The sequence below is a fragment of the Narcine bancroftii genome, chromosome 4 (assembly GCF_036971445.1).
Source record: "Narcine bancroftii isolate sNarBan1 chromosome 4, sNarBan1.hap1, whole genome shotgun sequence".
Lineage (NCBI taxonomy): Eukaryota > Metazoa > Chordata > Chondrichthyes > Torpediniformes > Narcinidae > Narcine > Narcine bancroftii.
In genome coordinates, this window is record NC_091472.1 from 187,981,595 (window position 1) to 188,004,031 (window position 22,437).

A 22,437-nucleotide genomic window follows, 5' to 3' on the forward strand; every position below is an offset into this window, starting at 1 on the left:
TCTCTTGGTGCCTGCCACATTGACCACCGCCAGTGGGCTGATAACGCCTCAAACCGTGCATCTTGGCGCCTCACAGTTTGGCGGGCAGCAACCTCCTTTGAAGAAGACCGCAGAGCCCACCTCACTGACAAAAGGCAAAGGAGGAAAAACCCAACACCCAACCCCAACCAACAAATTTTCCCTTGCAACCGCTGCAATCGTGTCTGCCTGTCCCGCATCGGACTTGTCAGCCACAAACGAGCCTGCAGCTGACGTGCACTTTTTACCCCCTCCATAAATCTTCGTCCGCGAAGCCAAGCCAAAGAGACATGAATCTGGTAAGTTTTGTGTCTCATCAATCTGGTTGATTACATCCAGGAGGGGCGGTATTAATAAGTCTTTAAATGTTTTGTAGAATTCTATTGGAAATCCATCCTCTCCTGGTGTCTTATTATTTGGTAATTTTTTAATTATCTCTTGTATTTCTACTGTTCCAAATGGTTCTGTTAATTTATTTTGTTCCTCTATTTGTAGTTTTGGCAGTTCAATTTTAGTCAAAAATTCATCTATTTTCCCTTCTTTCCCTTCGTTTTCAGTTCGGTATAATTGTTCATAGAATTCTCTAAAGTTTTCCTTAATTTCTTTTGGATTATATGTAATTTGTTTGTCTTTTTTCCTTGATGCCAATACCATTTTCTTAGCTTGCTCTGTCTTAAGCTGCCATGCTAGGATTTTGTGCGTTTTTTCACCTAGTTCATAATATTTCTGTTTTGTCTTCATTATATTCTTCTCTACCTTATATGTTTGTAATGTTTCATATTTTATTTTTTTATCCGCCAATTCTCTTCTTTTAGTTGTATCTTCCTTCATTGCTAATTTTTTTTCTATGTTTACTATTTCCCTTTCCAACTGCTCTGTTTCCTGATTATAGTCCTTCTTCATCTTGGTTACATAACTTATTATTTGCCCTCTAATGAATGCTTTCATTGCGTCCCATAGTATAAACTTATCTTCCACTGATTCCGTATTTACTTCAAAATACATTTTTAATTGTTTTTCAATAAATTCTCTAAAATCCTGTCTTTTAAGTAGCATGGGGTTTAATCTCCATCTATACATTCTTGGAGGGATGTCCTCTAGCTTTACTGTCAATATTAAGGGTGAATGGTCCGATAGCATTCTCGCTTTATATTCTGTTTTTCTTACTCTATCCTGCGTACTAGCTGATAACAAAAATAGGTCTATTCTTGAGTATGTTTTATGTCTAGCCGAGTAGTATGAGTATTCCTTTTCTTTTGGGTTTTGTTTCCTCCATATATCCAAAAGTTTCATTTCTTGCATTGATTTAATTATAAATTTGGTTACTTTGTTCTTCCTGTTAATTTTTTTCCCCGTTTTATGCATATTTGGATCCAAATTCAGGTTGAAATCCCCTCCTATTAGTATGTTCCCTTGCGTATTAGCTACCTTCAAAAAGATATCTTGCATAAACTTTTGATCTTCTTCGTTAGGTGAATATATATTAAGTAGATTCCAAAACTCCGAATATATCTGACATTTTATCATAACATATCTCCCTGCTGGATCTATTATTTCCTCTTCTATTTTAAATGGCACCTTTTTATTTGAATTATACGATGCTGCTGTTACATGTCCTACCCAATCTCTCTTTAATTTCTTGTGCTCCAATTCAGTTAAGTGTGTTTCTTGGACAAATGCTATATCAATTTTTTCCTTTTTCAGTAAATTTAGTAGTTTCTTCCTTTTAATTTGGTTATGTATTCCATTAATATTTAAAGTCATATAGTTCAGCGTAGCCATTTTATATTTTGTTTATCTTCTCTTTCCGTTTTTCCATCATTACCTTTCCTCCTTTTCCATTTCTGTTTTCTTATTTTCAACTCTTTATAAGACAACATTCCTACAACATCCAACATTTTCCTTATTCTCCTATTTCTATCTTCTTTATCCCCAATCTCCCCTTCCCCTCCTGAGTTGTCCTTTATCCCTTGTCGGACAACCACATCTCCCCTCTCCATTTGGATTTGCGAATCCACTCGCAAGCGTCAACTGATTTTGCAGTGACCGCTATTTCCCCCCACCCAGCCCCCCCCAGAAAAGATTTCACTTTTCATATGTCACAAAGGTCACTCTTTTAATTCCCTCCTTATTCTCTCTATTCCATTACCTTCCCTTATTAATTCTTGTCTATACTATCTATATTTTCCTCTAAGTACAGATACATTCACGTATGCACATTGTCTCTATTCACTCTTATACCTCTTTACCCGCATACATATCAATCGTGATCATTTTTACTCTCATTACCCGTCTTCATCCCTCAGTCTATTTTTGTCTTTACCCACATACATATCAATCGTGATCATTTTTACTCTCATTACCCGTCTTCCTCCCTCAGTCTATTTTTGTAATTGTTCTGCAAATTTTCGTGCTTCTTCTGGATCCGAGAATAGTCTGTTTTGTTGTCCTGGAATAAATATTTTCAATACCGCTGGATGCTTTAGTATAAATTTATACCCTTTCTTCCATAAAATCGCCTTTGCTGTATTGAACTCTTTTCTCTTCTTTAGGAGTTCAAAACTTATATCTGGATAAATGAAGATTTTTTGCCCTTTATACTCCAGTGGTTTGTTGCCCTCTCTTACTTTTTCCATTGTCTTCTCCAGTACCTTTTCTCTTGTAGTATATCTTAGGAATTTTACTAAAATAGATCTTGGTTTTTGTTGTGGTTGTGGTTTAGAGGCCAATGCTCTATGTGCCCTTTCTATTTCCATTTCTTGCTGTAGTTCTGGACATCCTAGGGTCTTAGGGATCCACTCTTTTATAAACTCCCTCATATTCTTGCCTTCTTCATCTTCCTTAAGGCCCACTATCTTTATGTTATTTCTTCTGTTATAATTTTCCATTATATTTATTTTTTGAGCTAGTAGTTCTTGTGTCTCTTTAGTTTTTTTTATTAGATTCCTCCAATTTCTTTTTTAAGTCTTCTACCTCCATTTCTGCTGCTACTGCCCGCTCTTCCATCTTGTCCATTTTCTTTCCCATTTCTGTTAAGGTCATATCTATTTTATTCACTTTCTCTTCTGTGTTGTTTATTCTTCTTCTTAAATCATTAAATTCCTGTGTTTGCCATTCTTTAAATGACTCCATGTATCCTCTAACAAGAGAAAGTATATCCTTTACCTTGCCTTTCCCTTCTTCTAATTCACTGTACTCTTCCTCTTCTTCTTCCTCTGGGTTGGCCATCTGTTGTTTCTTTGTTGCCCTTTTCTTCTCTTCTTTCTTGTTTTCATTGTCTTCTGTGGTCTCTTCTTGCTGCAGGTTTTCTGCAGCTGTCGTTGCCGGCTGTGGAGATCGACTCCCCAGCTGGTCCCCCCTCCCGTCGGTGTGTTTTTTTTCATTCGCATCGCGCACTTTTACTTGGCTCTGCGAGCCATTTTTGTAGTCCTATTTCTACCGACCTGAGGAAGCGGGCTTCTCTCTCCACATCGGGCCTCTTCGGACAGGTAAGGCCTTCTCTTTCTTCCTCCGTTGTCTTCTCTTCCTCTCTTCTTACCGTTGATTTTGATTTTTCTTTTTTTGTCGCCATCTTCTTTCCACCTTTATACTCACTTTTCTTTAACTTTTATTTCTGTGCCTTTGTATTTTCTCTTGTTTTTCCCGACTTTTTTGGAGAGGGCTGGAGTTCACCGTACGGCCACTACTCCATCACGTGACTCCCCCTATTTTTTCCTGTTCATGGAATGATTGCACCAGCCTCAAAATGTAGCCTCAAAATATTTACTGAGGTGTGAGTGTGACTTTCCCCACTGCAGTGCAAATGTTCTTATTTTATTTTAGGTGACTATGTAGCAATCTTGCCTCTATTCACGTATCCATTCTGCAACGTGATTTTCCAACTCTGGCCAATGAGTGATTCCTTTTCTCAACGAACATTGCCTTTTTGGTATATTTCTTAAAGTCTCTTTTTTTCTCCAATCTCTTACCAACTTCTGTACCAAATTTTCTTTCAGCAGCGCAGTTGTTGGTTTTCTTGGCCATCTCTGTCATTTTCAACAAAACTTGCTTCATATTTTCATCGCAAGTTGCGCTATCGATGGAGCCTCCATGATAGCAATCACCTCCAGCCATCACCCAGTAAATCAATCCGTGCGATCCCTTTGACCAGCATATAAGTCGACCCCCAACGGGCCAACTCAGGTAGCCAGAAAATGGGAGTCAACTTCTACGTTGAAATGAACATTTTACCAAAATTTTTGTACATATTTCAATCTTTACCAATTTATTCCTAAAACTTACTTTAATTAATTTGATTTGATTATTTTTCCATATAGATAGATATATATATAAACAACCCTGTATAAACAAGGCCTATCTTCAGAAGACCAAAAGGAATGAAGGTTTGTCTCATTCAAATTTTAGATATTTCAGATGTTCAACCCTCTTGGATAAAAATGGAACGGAGTTTTTCAAAAAATGTAGCTACGTTGGCAGTTTTAGGCTCTTCCTTATCCTTTTCCTTTTTGAAATTTATGGACGATCTGATAATGAGACATGGACTGAGTATATGGCATAAATGAGGATATATTTGGCTATCTTAATGTTTCTCTTGCTAGTCTTATTATAAAGAATCATCTTTTTCAACCTTCAGTCTTGGATGCAGCTCTTAGGGAATGGGTTGAATTAGAAATAAAAAGTTTTAAAGATCTATATATTTGAGGCAATTTTGTCTCATTTGAACAATTAACAGTTAAATTCAACCTTCCTAATAAGCATTTTTTTTTGTCTACAACTAGGCATTTTTTTCAGTCTAAATTCTCTAATTTTCCTCAAATTCCCAAATCCATTGTTCTTGATTTATTTTTTGATTTTAAGTTTTCCCATGGTGGATTGATAGCAATTATTTATAGTAATTTGATGGACCTAAGAATATGTTCAGGGACAGGAATCAAGAACGAATGGGAACAACACTTGAATACATCAACTTCAGATGAAAATTAGGATAACACACTGGATCTGATTAATAATACTTCATTCTGTGCACAACATTGTTTAATACAATTTAAAGTTGTTCATAGTCTAACTTTAGACATATGTATTCTATCTTTTTTTATCCTGATGTTGATCCACTATGTGAAAAATGTAAAATTTTTGAGGCCTCTATGATTCATATGTTCTGGGAGTGTCCAGAACTACAACAAAATTGGGAACAATTCTTTAAAACTCAATCACAGATTCTTAGGATTAAATTAAAACCATATCCTTTTATTGCTTTGTTTGGTTCTTCTCTAGAAGAGAGGATTTCCTTGAATTCATCTAAAAAAAAGTAGTTTTTACTTCATTGATGGCCAGACGAGCAATTTTGATAAGATGGAAAGGCAGCAGAACATCAACTCACAGGCACTGTTTACAGGATGTTATGTCTTGCTTGAGTTTGGAGAAAATTAGATATAATGTTAAAGAGATCAAGGTTGAATTTGACAAGATATGGTGCTCATTCATGGACTATTATCATAATTTGATTACTTTGGTAGGCTCAAGGGGTTTTCTATCCAGTGCAAAAGGGCCATACTCAATTCTTTACAGTTTATTTGCTGGTGACTGTGTTTAGTGAGAGGGGTTAGATTAGTATGTTTTTTTTATTTTTTATATATAACTAGGAGAGATTGGTTTATTTAGATAATCACAATGTATATCTCAATGTTAGAATATGAGGTGAAATTCTCATAAGGAATTTTTACATTTTTGAGAATTATATAAGACAATATATAATTGATATGTGACATATTCTGTATTGCATTATAAAACCTATATAATATCTAAATAATATATACATGTGATATTTCTGTCTATCAAATTAATAAAAATGTTTTGAAAAGGAAAGGTGAAAGTCAAGGATCCAGTTGCAAAGTGGGGTACAGAGGCCTGGAGTCTGTAGCTTCTTCACCAGCGCTGAGGGAATAATGGTATTGAAGGCTGAGCTATTTTTGAGGTGTTCCAGAGCTGAGTGGAGAGCCAGTGATATGGCATCTGCTGTGGAGCAATTGTGACAATAGGCAAATTGCAGTGGGTCTAGATCTTTGCTTAGATACATGTTAATTCTGGCCATAACCAGCCTTTTAAAGCATTTCATCGCAGAAGAAATTAGTGCTACTGGGCGATAGTTGTTGAGATAACTCACACTACTGTCAGGCACCGGGATGATTGATACCCTTTTGAAGCAGGTGGGAATCTCTGACTGCAACAATGAGTGGTTGAAAATGTCCATGAACACTTTGGCTAGTTGGTTGGCACAGATTTTCAGTACCCTGCCAGGTATGCCGTCAGGGCCTGACGCTTTCCGAGGGTTCACTCTCTTGAATGATGTTCTAACATCCTCATCATAGACAGATATCACTGGATCCTCAGCTTTTTCAGAGATTCAAGTAGGCACTGTTTGGTTCTTCTCAAAGTGGGCATAGAAGGAGTTCATCTCATCGGGTAATGAGGCATCACACCTATCTATGGTGTTAGCCCTTCCCTTGAAGGATGTAATGGTCTGCATTCCCTACCGTAGCTGGCATGCCTCTGTCTCTAGCTTCCTCCAGAATTGCCACTTTGCCTCAGAGATGGCCTTCCGCAGGTGGTACCTGATCTTCTTGCAGAGATCTAGATTCCTGGCCTTAAACACTCTTGTTCTTCCCCTCAGCAGGTTGCGAATCCTCTGATCATCAAGGGCTTCTGATTGGGGAATACCCAGTATATGTGCATGGGCACACACTTGTCCACACAGGCCTTGATGAAGTTGGTGAAAAGTGTTACATATTCATTCAAGTCTATGGATGAGTTTTTGAATATGTTCCAGTTCTCGGATTCAAGGTAGTCCTGCAGATGCTCCTCCACTCCCCCTTGACCATACTTTCACCGTCTTCACTACTGATGCTACGGTCCTCAGTCTCTGCATGTACAGCAGGAGTGGAGTACAGCCAGACTTACTGAAGTCATGGTATTGCTCAGTAGGCATTCTTCATAGTGGTGTAGCACTGGTTGAATGTGTTGGCTCCCCTGGTCTCGCATGTGACATGTTGTTGGTAGTTTGTCAGAAACTTCAGGTTGGCCTGATTGAAGTCTCCCACAATGATCGGGAAGGCATCAGGATGTGCTGTCTCATGACTGTTAATCACAGTGCTCAGTCCCTCCAGTGCCAGCTTGAGATTAGCCTGGGGCAGAATGTACACTGCAACCAGGATGATGGCGGTGAACTCCTTCGACAGGTAGAATGGGCAGCATTTGAAGGCTGCCAAAATAGACTCGCTACTGAATTGTGTTGAATCCAGGATAGAGGATAATTTTGGAAAAACTGATACATACCAACTGTCTTGTCTGAATCCCCGACCCACATTCATTCAGAATGGAGAGAGAGCACCTGGGATGACACTATTAACCTCAAATTTCCCTTTTGGGACCATGAGAAAACTAACACCGGTTATAGAAGGAGCACACAACCTCTCAAACTACCCATATGCCTCTTCCATGATGCATGTCCTGTCCCACTTTTAGGACCAACATTGTCATCAGAACTGGAATTGAACCAAATCATCCTCAACTGAGGGACGGTCGAAGAAGGAGAGAGCTTTGAATTCAAATTTGTTAATGACAAACAAATTGGTGGCATGGATACAAGCATAACATTCCAATGATGACTGTCAGTAATAACTGTGCCAGATGGATTTTGGGGCAAATAAATGTGATTTTTCCACTGGATGAAAAAAGGTGGATATATTGTAACTTCTTGTTGGTTTAATGCCAAAATCAATAAAGGAGCAGAGATAGGTATCATTTTTTTAATTTAGACAAGTGACAGACCTTTCCAGCCTACGAGCCCATGCTACCAAAATACACCAATTCACCTCCAGGCCCTGTACGCTTTTGGAGAGTGGGAGGAAACCCATGCAGACACAGGGAGAACATACAAACTACTTTTGGATTTGAATCCGGGTTCCAGGTGCTGTAATAGTGTTGCGTCATCCATGCTGATAATTATCTGCCTATATATCACTAAAATGTGACAGTTGTCTATAGAAAAAAAAATCTAAAATGGTCTTAATAGATTATTTGAATGTTACACTTTGTAACTGGACAGTCAAAAGTGAAAGGGGAGGAGGTCTTGCTATAACCATGAGATCCTGGTTGAACTACATCTACAATGTGCAACAAAGATTAACACAAAAGAGAAATAAGTGCTTCAGATGCTAGAATCTTGAGCAAACAAATATTGGAGGACCTCTGTGGTTCAGACAGCATCTGTGGGTAGAAATGGTCAACATTTTGAGTCCGGGTACTCTATCAGTATGGGTACTTTATCAGTACGTAGTTTCTCCAAGAAATGCAATCCATATTTGTCAGAATGTTGCCACACTTCAAATATTGAATAATTAATTTAGATTAGGTTTAAGTAATTCTGTATTCACAGGAATATTGAAGATCAGGGATTGATTTGGATGGTACCATGAGGTGAATTAAATGAGTAGAGTGTTTTTTTTTTGCTGACTGGAAGTTTAGAACAAAGGAATATAAAATCATAGGTTGGCATTTCAATGGTGAAGTTAGAAAACTAGTCTTCAAAGCATAGTAGAAAGAAGAAAAATCTGACAAAAAAAATACCAAAGCAATCAAAAAGGTTCATGGTCCTTAAGAGTGTGCGGTGAATGAAATTAGAGTGCGGCCCAGGCAGAGTTTTGTTGAATGCTGAATAATTAACAGGTATTTAAATGTCTTGCAACTTCTCCTCTAATCCTATTCACACTTGCAATCTAGTTCTGGCCCCCGATTTTATAACGTGTTTATTTAAATGTCATGAATAGAGCAGTTCTGATTGATTCTGCACATGACCAGGCCATGTTGCAACTAGTTCAGGGAAGTGTACAAGATCGTGTTTGCGATCCACCAGTTTTGGATGTGAAGTAATCACTTTCTAAAAAGTTGGCAATAGACCAGTAAAAGTCAGCTGGGTATGTGTTAATAGTCCAGAATTAGCTGGAATGAGTTATGGTATTCTCGTGATTCAGTTCCACTTCAGATGACTTGAAATTTATGCTGATAACGGTGCAGGAAGATGTTGGCCTTTGACCAAATCAACGGACTATCTTACTTTGAGATAGAAACGGTAATAATAAAAGTGAAATTGGGTAAGGAAAGAGAGAAAGAAAAATTGGATTAAAAAAGATGGAAAGGAAACACAAGAGGCTTTTACAATGGTCTTTTAAAGGGGTGAAGCTTTTAAAAAGAATGCTCAGTGAGAGAAAGCAAGAGAATGGGGTTGAGAGGAAAAATGCATTGGCCTTGATTCAAGTGGTGGAGCAGACTCGAAGGGCTAAATGAGTTGAACGGTGGGAGGAAACTGAAGCAGACATGTGGAGAATATACAAACTCCTTGCAGATAGCACGGTATTCATATCACAGTCGCTGATTCTGAAACTCCATTGCCCTAACCATGCTGCCCTATGACTTGCCTATCATTAATTGATAGGTAAGTCATAGTGAAACTTTTCTCTCCAGTGGTAGTGTGAGGGTTATTGTTCCAATTGTGGGTTAAAATTAAACTAAAGCTGTTCAGTGGTAAAGGGTAGATCAATTCAGTTTGAAATCAAAGGTTCGTCCTTTCTTTGTTCAGAGTATAAAATCTGCCATGTAAATGGAATTGAGACGCAGATTGCCAATGCTCGACGTTGAAAGGTAGAATAGGTCCAAGGCTTTAAATGGCCTTTTTATGTTCACTGTTTTACTCACTGTCATATACTTCAAGTTCATGTTTATTTTTGCAGCATCAATTATTAAATTAACCTGTGAATCTAACTGCCCTGTTGAACCTTTGAAGCCACATAATTTTTAGTTAATGCAAATTAATGTTGATTATGAATGATAGTTTTTCAGGCTCTTCAGTCAAATTACTCTTTTTTTTTTAAACAAAATTAAACAAGGTTCAGAGTGTATAAACGGGAAATATCTATACAAATCTAGTTCTGTGGATTGAGAGATCCTGGTCTGAGTTTTATGGCTGAACTGAAAGCAGAATATAGTTCAACTTCCATCTGGAAGAAAGAAATGGTCCAGGTTATCACTGACACTTGTAACTAATATTTTCCACTATGATGTCACTGGTGATGGAATTTTCAAAAGGTACAGTTGCAGTTTTATATGTAAATGAGGATTAAATTTAACTTAAAGACAAAAGTAATCTATCAAAATTAAATGACAAGGATAAAAATACATGGCTTGTATTAAGTTTTAAACATTAGAAAATAAATTTGGGCACAAAAACATTTTAAAGATGTTATTTTAAAAAGTCACATTTATTTAAAGGCCCGGGCTTTTAAACTATTAAAAAGAGCACTTGAAATTGTACCTCAATCCCAGAAAAGATGCTGTTCATAAGATTTTTTTAAAAAGCACACTGAGCTATTGATTCTTCTAAACTCATGACAGATTTTATTTTTGATTCTTCTTGCAGCTTCCCAGAGTGTTAAGCCAAAACTCTCCATGATTTGTGCAATTTTTTTTGGTATGCGATGTGCTAATTTTACAGTATTTTGGCCTTCATCTTGACAAAAATTTCATTGCCTCCCATCTTTCACAACAGCCTGTTATATTGATGATAACAAATACAGACTGGGTGTCTACTTTGCTGAACACCAGTGCTCTGTTGTTTTTGATTCTAGACTTGAGCTTCCTATGTCCAACCCATTTTAACTCTCTCAACCACTCCTCCACAAATGTAGCAGTCCTCAGCCTTGACCATTGTTAGATTGAAGGTCAAATGTAAACTTGAGGAGCAATACGTCAAAATCCTGCTGAACAGCCATAAACCTAATGGCACGAACATCAATTTTACTCATTTCCAACATCCATCCTCATCTAGTTTTACTAGTTCCATTGTCTTTTCTGGCCTATTCTAGCCAGCTGCAGCTTTTATGTTATTCACATCATAAATGTGGGAGTTCTGAATAAACGAGCAATTTCTTTTTTTCTGTCTGTAGTTTTTCAGCAGCTGTAGCTTGGCATTTTAATTTCTATTATCAAACTTTGTATAATCTAGCAACAATTAAAAAATATCATTATTGTTTTGTATCCCTCAGCTGGGGGGCAGGAGAAGTCTGGGCCTGATGTACCATTCAGCCAGGGAAACGCCTCTCCTTTCATGGTGTAGTGCTTGCCAGGCAGGAGGTCACTGCAAATGGCTTCTCGTACATTACTTCATCCATAGCAACACCTCATCGGTGTCCCTGTTTTCACTGAGTTTGCTATGCCATGGTGCCACTGAGTGTCCAGTGGTATAACTGGATGGGTAGGCTGGGCTCATTAGCCTTGGTTGGCAGCCAGCCTAAGAGAAGGACAACTCTGATTTCAAACCCGGGTAGATGGGGCTCATTAGTCTTGTCAGGCCATCCATCTAGGAGAAGGATACTCCGATTATAATCTCTACGACCCGAGAACCTGGCTGTCACTATTCCAGTGTGCGAGACCATGGCAGATAAACCCAGGTATAAAGTGTGGGATCAGTACTGAGTACACAGCTCTCCACCAAAAAAAAAATCCATTGTGCAGGCTCGAAGGACATGCCCACGTGTTCGACCATCCTCCCCGCTTCTCTGTTGAAGCAGCACGATCTTCACTTGGCTCTAGTTTTCTGTTCCTGGTCACTCATTGGTTCTTTTCTATCATTAATTTATAATTGTTTGGAAAAATCACTAGTTTGAGGTGATTTAAAAAAAAATCTTGTAAACAGCATCTTTTTCTGCGATTGTCAAGTGCCCTTTTTAGTAGTTTAAAAGCACAAGGCAATAAATAAACATGACTTGTTTAAAACCTAATCTTTTAAACACTTTTATGGCCTAAATTTTTTTTTCTAACAATTTTTGAAACTTGATGTAAGCAATGTATTTTTAACTTGGTCACTTCATCGTGATATTGATTACTTTGGTATTTAACTTAAAATGTAATCCTCAGTTACTGTACTTGCATTTTATACTCAACATCCAAGCAAAGCAAAATGACATAAAGACATTAAAGGAAAGTTTACTGGTCAGGCATGTTTTCTTTTTCCCTTACTTTTGCCAAGCACGTTTAACTTTGTTTTGTATCTTTTCATTTTTTTCTTTATTTATATATAATTAAACAGATTAATTTTTCTACAAGCCACTGAAGACTGATTATTGTGGACCTCACTAAACATTGCTGGATTTAAAATTTAATGATTGAACTGGGAAAATATGAATCATTACTTCATTGTTGCTGACCTATTAGACTGCTACAAGCTAAATAGGGTCCCCGTGTCCAGAATACATTCTGCTGGTTAATGTTAAAATAATGTTTTAAGTTGTATTAAAATGGCTCCAGTAATTTGAAAATGTATGCCATGTAGGTTGGGAAGAATCTCCGTGTCATTTCAAGTCGGCCTTTATTGATTTGTGGTTATTGCACATAGAACAAGGTGCAGCTATGTATAGGTTTAATCAATTACTATATTTATCTTTTTCCACAGAAAGTACTAATTCTTGGTGTTTGTTTTCATGTCTCTATAGGTTGGTGGCACCAAAGCAGGAGTAGTGCGCTTCCTGGGAGAGACTGACTTTGCTAAAGGGGAATGGTGTGGCGTTGAACTAGATGAGCCCCTTGGAAAGAATGATGGAGCTGTGGCTGGAACCAGGTTTGTTTACTTGTAACAGTGTTCAAACAAGCCCTTTGAAAACATTGGCGCAGCATCACAGTGACGATTAGTATTTGATGACCTCGAAAGCTCGGAGCTCAGATGTGTAGCTCAATCGTTTCTAATTATAATTGAAAGAATAATTCATACTACAGAATAATTCATGGGGAACATGAGAGAATGTAGATGCTGAAATCTGAAGTATAAAAAACAATCTACAGGAGGAACTCAGTGAGAGAAAAAGAATGCTTGAATATTTGCGTTTGGAACACTTCATCATTTCTTAAGAGTGCAGGGAGGAGATGGCCAGGATAACGTCGACTGAGTGGGGGAGTTGGACAGGACCTATTCAAGGATTGGTGAACCAGGAGGGGTGAAGGATAGATGGGGAGGCAGAGGGCCAGACAAAAGTGGGGTGGGAGAGAGAGCTACAAGATAATAAAAGGGGATCAGGTGGACGAAGATTAGTTGAAGACAGGTTGAAGGAGAGACAGCTAGAGGGGGGTTATAATTAGAAATGTGAACTACCAGTGCTGAATCCTATAAGTAGGGAATAGAAGCTATTAAACCAGATTTAACTGCACTGTGGGTGAGAGGGAGAAGTTAAATGCAGGTTGCCTTTCCATCTATTTTCTAAAATGACCTACGTCATTAACTCTTGATGTGGTCCACGGGTTTGTTGTAGGTCGTCTACTGTTCAAGATAAATACCGTATATACTCGTATAATAGTCGATCCCAAGTAAAGGTCGACCTTCCCCACCCCCCCCACCCATCTTTTTTGATCCAGAAATTGGGTATTTTCTGTATATCCCATGTAAGAATTGGATCCCCCCCATCCCCCCTATTTTTGGCCCCGCCCATCCAAGCTCCCAATGCCCCGACTACAGCTCCTCTCCTCGGCCACCCGCCTCTCCCAGCTCTGGACACCTCGACAGCCCACCCACTGGAGCTCTCGATGCCTCAGCCGCGGATCCGAGCCCCGGCCACTGGAGCATCCAATGCCACGGACTTGGCACTTTGTTCCAGCCATCCATGATCCCAACACCTTGAATGACGCAGATACTTATTGCAGTCAAAAGAGTATCTGTGTAAAAGTCAACCTCCCAAATTTTACCTAAAAAATTGGTCCCCAAAACTCGGCTATTACATGAGTATTACTGATAATAAGCAGGTAGTAGGTAAAAGAGGATTTTAAATATGATAACGAACCAAATTCTCAAAAATGTTCCCACCCCATCACTGATGATACATGGTAAGTAAAGTAATACTTAAGCTGGTCTGTGATTGGAAAAGGATTGAGGACCATTGATCTAAATAATTGGAAATAACTGGAATAAAGAGATTTGGGGAGGAGATTTTTTTTAATGGTGAATTAGTGAAGTTGAATTAATTGCTGAATTAAAGATAAATATCAATGAACAAAAAAAAACAGCGCATACGAAAGAAATTTTGATGATGAGAGTTTGTCATTGTGCGAGTACAGAGATGTACAGAAAGACCAAAATTCTTATTTGCTGCAGCCAAAGATGCACCAACTACAATAGTATAAATTAATTCACCACTGTGCCAAGGCAGTAATAGAGATAAAAATATAAAAGAATAGACAGATAAATATTCACAGTTGCAATTAGTGTAAGAAAAAAAATGTAATAGTGCGGTCAGATATTTTGGTGGTCCCAAAATGGTTTTTGTATAGAGTAGTATAGGAGTTTCACAAGCCTGTTAACTGTTCAGGTAAGGTTTGGGGGGTGGGGGGGGGGGAAGACTTCTGAACTTGGAGTTGCTAGACGCCAAGCTTCTGTACCCTCTGCCTGAAGGGAGCAGCGGAAGAAATTCTGACGAGGGTGGTGGGGATCCTTTATGGTTCCTGAGGCAGCTTCACACATGCGTGTCTTCGGTGGATGGGAGGTCGGTACCCATGATGGACTTGGCTAAGTTTGCAACTTTCTGCAGTCTACTGCATTCCTGGGCATGATGCAATCAGTATGATTTTCATAGTTTAATAGAGTACTTAACAATGTGCTGAATCTCCTCAGAAAGTAGAGATATTGGCGTGTCTTCTTTAGGGTTGTCTCAGTGTGCTGGCTCCAAGAGAGGCCCCTTGATAAGCAATTTTGAGTGTTGAAGAAATAGAGCATGGGACTAACCTCATAGCCTTTGGGTTCCTCTGCGTTGATGCTCACCGAGGGGGAGGTGATGCTGCCGATCTGCACTGATTGGGATTTGCTGATGAGGAAATAAAGAACCTGGTTGCAAAAGGATGAAGAAAATCACAGATTGTTGAGTTTGATAACTAGTTTTTCTGGCATGATGGTGTTCTGTGCCAAACTGCAGTTGATAAATAACAGCCTGATGTAGGTGTTCTTGTGATTCAGGTGATCTAATGCAAAGTGAAGGGCCAGCAATATGGCATCTGCTGTTGACCCGTGTTATGATGGGTAAATTGAAATAGGTCCAGGTCCTTCCTGAGATAGGGGTTGATTTTGCTCCAAAACTAACCACTCAAACTCTTCATCAGTAGATGCAAATGCCACTGGCCAATAGTTGTTCAGGTAGGAGACCTTGCTTTTGTGTATGAAGCAGATGGGAACTTCAAAAGTAACAGCGAGAGGTTGAAAATGATTGGAAAAACTCTAGCCTTTTATATGTTTTTCATGACCTGTCCCAAAGTACTTCACAGCCATTAATCATTTAAATGTTATAACTGTTGTAATTTGAATGTCAAGAACTAATAAACATGAGCAAATTGATCAATTAGATAATTTTAACATTAGTTTTAGGATAACTATTAGCTAAGATGCAGACTAGATGGGCTGAAGGTGTTCTATGGTGTTCTAAGGTTTCTGTGGTGTTCTAAGACATAAGGAGTCTCAGCTATTTTCCAATGGTTTTGAAACCAAAGGGGCTCTAACCTCAACCTTTTAAATGTTTCATCTAAAATATAGTTTGTTTGACTGCAAAACTCTTCTTTAGTTCTGCATCGGTCACAACACTACTAAACTGCTAGATAAGGCTTAAAAATGTTATCTTCTAAGAGAGACTGGACTTGCTACTCCTTCACAGCTCTACCTGCCTAAGTCCTATACTTGTTAGCTGTCCAAATGGAGTATGTGCATTTTCCCTGTGACCATACGAGTTTCCCCTCAGGTGCTTGATTCTCATTCCAAAGATGTGTTGGTTTGTTAATTAACTGCTGTACGTTGCCTCCATTTCAGATGGGGAGAATTTAACCAGGAAAAATGAACTAAAATATATTTTATCTTTTGGTTTAGATATTTTCAATGCCAGGCAAAGTATGGTTTGTTTGCACCAGTTCATAAGGTTACCAGAATTGGATTTCCCTCAACGACACCAGCTAAAGCCAAGACAACTGTACGAAAAATAGTAGCTTCTTCATCAAATCTCAAGCGGAGTCCTAGTGCATCATCCATCAGCTCTTTGAGCTCTGTAGCATCTTCTATTAGTGGTAGACCTAGTCGATCAGGATTGGTAAGAAATGGCCAAAAGCTTTTTTAAATTTATCCTCAAGTTTTTGCAAGCTGTATAATGTTATTTTTTACATAAATTCATGCAAAATATTGATTGATCTTTTATTTGGAGGAGTTATTTTCAAGATAAATGTGATGGTGTTCAGTGCCATACTGTAGTTGGTAAATGACAGCCTGATTGATATAGGTGTTCTTGTGGTCTAGGTGATTCTAATGCAAAGTGAAGGGCCAGCAATGTGGCTGTTGACCTGTGTTATGATGGGTAAATTGAAATAGGTCCAGGTCCTTCCTAAGACAGGGGTTGATTTTGCTCCAAAAACTAACCACTTAAACTCTTCATCGGTAGATGCAAATGCCACTGGCCAATAGTTGTTCAGGTAAGAGACCTTGCTTTTATGTATGAAGCAGATTGGGAACGTTAATTAACTGCCATACGTTGGGGAGGGGAATAAGAGGAAAGATGGACAAAAAATGAGAGGAGAGAATGAAAATAAGGCTGTGGGATAAATTAATTGAAAAAGAAATGAGTGAAGATGGAGTGGGGTGAGATGAGAGAATGTAGAGTATGGGGGCAGAAATGGGGAAAGCGGGAACAGATAGGAGATTCAGAAATGGGTGTAGATGGTGTGAGAAGTGAGCTAAATGGAAGGAAAAAATAAATCAGGTGATGTATTGGATGGCGTCAAGATGAGGAGTGGAGCAAATGTGTAGGTGTCACATTATATCTGGTACAGTTTTTCTGCAAGCAATCTATAACAGGCTATCTCTAACATTCTACAGCTGAATAAAGAGTGCAATTTCCAATGAGTACAAAAGAAAGATAAATTAATTCTAAGCAAGAGCAGCATGAGAGCAGTGTTGTTTAGATGCCTGATGACTGTGGGGGAAGAAGCTGTCTTTAAGCCTGTTTATCCATGCTTTCACACTCTTGAGCCTTCGCCATGATGGGAGGAGGGAGAAGAGAGTGCATCTGGGGTGTAATGGGTCCTTCAGTATCTTGGCGACCTTTCCTTAGCAGAGGGTGATGTAGATGGAATCCATGGAGGGGAAGTTTGTGTAATGGTTGGGGAAGTTGACCAATTTTCCTCAAAAGGTGAAATGTTGGAAAATTATTTCAGATTTGATACTGGGGAAACAATCAATGATTTTCAGAATAATGGGAAGACAGAATAGTTATACAAGTAGATAAGGGACATAGGCACATTGGACGCCCTTTTCCTTATCAGGTCAGTAGGATTTTTCCAGCCAAACAATCTTATGGGGAGGGTTTTTCTTTATCCTTTCATCATAGTCACACAGTTGTAGAGAATATCATACTATCGGAGAGGAGAAAGGGAATAAAGGGAAGTTGATTTTGCTGTCAAAAAACTAACTTTGACTAATATTCTAATGACTGAGGTGTCAACAATATTTTTCCAGCTAACAGAAACATCCTCACGTTATGCAAGAAAAATTTCAGGCACTACTGCATTACAGGAGGCTTTAAAGGAAAAGCAACAGCACATTGAACAGCTCTTGGCTGAACGAGATCTGGAAAGAGCAGAGGTTGCCAAGGCAACTAGCCACGTGGGAGAAATTGAACAGGAGCTCACGTTACTCCGGACAGGTCATGAACAGGTATGCTTAATTCTCTGAAACTTAATTAGCAAGTAATTATTTGAACCAGGTACAATAGAAATTGGGTGCAAAAATATATCACTACTTTGTGATGGCCAACATAAAGGGCAGAGACATTAATAGATTTAATGAGGTGCAAGATGCTATTAGATTTATCCATGTTTTCACTAAATGAAAGATTTATGTACTTTCCCAGAGACCATATTCTTTATTTGGAAGGAGATGGTGACTTCATGTGGACAAGGTCTGAATGATCCAAATCTATCTATTGCTTTTATTTCTCCACCTATCAACCAATCATCCTTGGCAACTGCCAAAATTGAAAGACACGATTTCTTAAAAAATATGGAATGTACAAGGAAGGAATGGAAAAACTCCAGTCAAAATTACGGCAACATGAGTGTAATGTAACCAACCTATTATTTCATTAGAGAAACAATTGCGAGGCCTCATGGCAGTACCCTTGATCCAGGCAGGGATAATGGCTAGATTATGTTGCAGTATAAACAGGAGACAGCAAGTCTGCAGCATCACTCATACCAAGATTAGTGCTGTCAACTATTGCCCAATACAGTCTGTTGTCTCTTAAGCGGTAGCAGCCACAGAAATACCTCTGCAAGAAAATTAATGTCAAAGATCTCACAAATAAAGCTCTTCTCAATGGCCCATGAACAAATGGATGATTCCTGCTCCACAGGAACTGTAAACTATCCACAATCCACAAAAAATTACACCTCTCTGAAGAGATTTTTTTTCAAAGTCTGAAAGCACCAAACCAGGTTTGATGAAAATGGCCTGTAGATCTCGTAGCTATCGAATTAGAATTGAAAAACATTCTTTGACTAGAAATGCAATCATGTCACAAGGGGAATGAAAATTGAAGGCCGAGGACCTACAAAAGAATAGACTGTGGATGAAATATTATATGGGATCTGAACTATGATGATTCCTGGGTGGGTAAATTCTTCAATATTGTCTTGAAGCATCGAAAACCTGAGTGGCACAGAAATTCTGTGTATTTCACAGCAGTGCTCTGCAGTTGAAAATTTTTTTTTCCCTGGAGTAATGAGAACTGAAGAGCCACCAAATCAAATTTCTGAATTTTCCTTTAATATTAACATTCAGTCTCTTAATGCAGAATGTATTGGAGATGGAGGCAAAGATGGACCAATTACGAGCGCTGGTGGAGGCTGCAGACAGAGAGAAGGTGGAACTTTTGAACCAGCTAGAAGAAGAAAAAAGGTACTAAGGCAATATTTTGAAATGTATTTCAGAATAAATGACAAATTTTAGAAAAACTTTGTAGGGCCATATTGTCAATTGTTTTTTTTTTTAAAAACAAAGCTTTGTTTAATGTGAGTTGAGTCAGAAATTAATTTGAGTCTAACCTTGGAGGTTTACAGCAGTGTTTATGTATGAACTGGGAACAGTTTGTACTCTGAGCAGTTTTCTTCTTGCCTTCATTTCTTGATATTAAAGACCTTCACCCAGTAATTTTTTTTTTGTTGCACAATAGTGTTATTTTTTTCCTCAAGAATGCCTTTTTTTAAACCAACAGAAAAGTGGAAGATCTTCAGTTTCGTGTAGAGGAAGAATCCATTACCAAAGGTGATTTAGAGGTAATAAGTCCCTTGATTTGCAGAGACCGTCAACAAAAAAAAATGGCCATTCTGATAGGTATTTAGCATGTTAGTGTTTACTGTGAGTGTTTGGAAAATGGGGAAATTGCAACACTGAATTTTTTTTTTGACGCCTGTTGGTATAAAAGGGATGAGAGACAGTTCACACTAGTGACTGATGATAAATGGAGACCAGGTCCTAAATATCTTAACTTTTCAATCGATGGGTGATTTGGTTATTTGACACTGTGCTTTTGGGTATGTGGTTGCAGTGGTGGCAAAAAAATTCCTGATTAAGTATGATCTTGTGCCCTCAACAAACAGTGCAATTTTAAGTGATTAACATTGTGGCATTCTATTGAGGATGAAGGTTTATTCTGTACGTGTTTTAACAAGTTCTATTATTGCTTCAAAATAATTTATTTCCATTTAACTTGAATATTCAAATATCTGGAAATCCCACAAATAAGTGAACTATGCCCATAAAACTGGCAGGCCTTGGTCTATTGATTAAATTAATTCAACTTTTTAAAGTGGTTACAACATTTTCAATCTCATAGTTCTTTGGGAATATTCAGTTTATGACAAACAAATCACAAATCTGAGGGAAGAAATGGCAGTGTTTTGGGATATTATTATCAGGGTTCTTACAAAACACTAAAAGATCATTTGAGTTAAGTATAGTAAATATTCAAAAAGGGATTGAGATATGAATTTGACAAATTATCTTAATGTCAGTATTGAGTAAAATAGAAGAGTAAATTATTCAAGGGTCATTTTGAAGTGCACTGATGAGGAATTACTAGGAATAATCAGTAGCAGAAATGTTCTTGCCTATCATTCTTGAATTTTTAAAAAGTAATAACTGTTAACCAATGATAGCTCGCCAGTAGATCTAATTGACTTGGTACAAGGTGTGTTATAAATCCTCTTGTTTGCAGATTTCACTGTTTAGCGACTACAATAGATGGAGAATTTATAATCAGTAGGAAGAGAAGCCATAATGAGTCATGCCATTTTATAAAATAAAAGGGTATAGCTTAAAAAAAGCTATGCATATGTCTGAATCAAGATTTTATTGTTTTTGTGGAGGTTACACTATCTTTCATGTAATTTAAAACAAAAATAATACTTGCCCTGCATTCCACATCAGAGGCTTTATTGAATCCAGTAGAAGCCCAGAACTTCTACTAAATCAAAAGAATTTATAGCACAATAGGCAAAAAAACAAAAGCTCCTTAACCATGTCCCTGGACTATTTGTCCTGGTCTGTAACTTTGAAGGTTGTGCTACATTAAGTGCTCAGTCATGCATTTGTGAAATGAAATGGTTCGGACTCCACCACCTTTTTACAAAGTGAGTTTCTTTTTTCTCCACAGTTTTTTAAAGGGCCCTTTAATTTTCAAGTTGACTCTCTTAAATCTCTTTGCTTTACTCTAACAAGTTCAGAGCCAGCAAACTTTCTTCATGCATTGACCCTCTCATCACCGGGTTCATTCTCATGAACCCCCTCTCGACCATCTCCAACACTAACACCTTTCCTCTGATATGGGACCAAAACTGGTCTCAATACTTCAAATGTCATCTGGCCAAAGCCTTATAAAGATTCAGCATTATATATTTGATTTTTATAGCTAGTCTTCTCAAAATGAATGCTCACATTGCATAATCATCCTTATCTTTGCATATTCATTCAGAACAATATCCACTCCTCAGTCACCTCCAACACAGATTACTAATTCTGACTCTAATTTGCCCATCCCTCTCCTTTGTTATCCTTTTGTGTTCCATGATTTATAAAAGAAACAAATTGGAATGTTCCTTAATGTAGCTTCCTTGGGGTTAACTTGATTTGGGAATCTCGCTCTTTACCTTAGTATTTGCATGTGCTCCTTCCACCTGATCAGTATCATTCCCAATAAGTAAGTCCAAAACAACTTCGTTTATGAATTAGGCTTTCTCCATGCTAATGGGAAGTAATCTTTTGAATGCATTTTAGGAAGTCCTTTCACAATTTCCAGTTCCAGTGTTATAGTAGTAAAATCCCCATATTCTATTCTTTATCAGTGTGAAATCAGTATTTTAAAATCTGAAATAATACTCATTATAAGGGACAATTTGAATGTTAGTTACTTTAGAGTAAGACTGGACAATGAAGATTTTGCTTCCTGAACACTTTTGGGTGTATTTTATGGATTTTGGGCTGCTGATCACAAAAAATCACCTTAAAATTTTCCTATCACATACTTTTTTTTTTAAAGATAGCACCTGTTCTTGTGATTTTCAGTCATATTTTAAGTCTACTAGTATGTTGCTCACAGAGCATGGATGGGTATATACTCAGTGCAGGTGCTATGTAAGTATTGTCTTCGGCCTGGGCATGCTTAGTAAGGATAGATGCAGACAGGCTATAAAAACAGCTGATATATACAGATGCTGTGCATTACATTCTTATTGATTGAAAGTATGTTGATGCACATGTTCTTCAGGCAGCGTACTTAACAATAGCATTTACCGTCTTCAGGAAGATTCAATGCAGCAGAAATGTCTTGTCAATGTCACAACAGCTCCAATACATACTGTTACATTTGTGGCGAGTATACGCTTAAGGCTCAAAGATGTGGCATGACTGAACTTATTAAGAAAGCCTATGAGCTCTATCTCGTTTGTAAAATTGGTGACAAAGACAAACCCTGGGCTCCTCACATTTGTTGTGCAACATGTATTGTCAACATGAGAGCTAGGCTTAGAGGTACACAATGCGATCAGACATGCTAAATTTCATAAAAGTTAATTTAATGTTTCTCCAACTTCCTTTGTCATAAAGCAAATCTGAAATTATCTGTGTGTTCATCTTGAAGTTGTCTATCATTATCCCCAATTTAATTTCAGAAAGCAAACCCTTTGAAAATAATTGTTGTCCAGTGTATAATCAATAAATAGAATGCAATTTAATCAGTAGACTATTCATTGGAAAGGAATATGACATTTAAAACTATTACAAAAATTAAGTATTTTTGTATGAAC

At 37.9% G+C, this 22,437-nt stretch overlaps 1 protein-coding gene across 10 annotated transcripts in view; it reads left to right on the forward strand.

Moving 5' to 3' along the window:
- clip1a (CAP-GLY domain containing linker protein 1a) overlaps positions 1-22,437 on the forward strand; it is a 179,303-nt gene that overhangs the window by 65,679 nt on the left and 91,187 nt on the right. For all 10 annotated transcript variants that reach the window (XM_069933240.1, XM_069933242.1, XM_069933250.1 and 7 more), the window contains exons 4-8: positions 12,561-12,685; positions 15,959-16,175; positions 17,594-17,791; positions 18,930-19,033; positions 19,350-19,410. In XM_069933240.1, the coding sequence (XP_069789341.1) occupies positions 12,561-12,685; positions 15,959-16,175; positions 17,594-17,791; positions 18,930-19,033; positions 19,350-19,410 (705 nt within the window). The remainder of the gene's footprint in view (positions 1-12,560; positions 12,686-15,958; positions 16,176-17,593; positions 17,792-18,929; positions 19,034-19,349; positions 19,411-22,437) is intronic.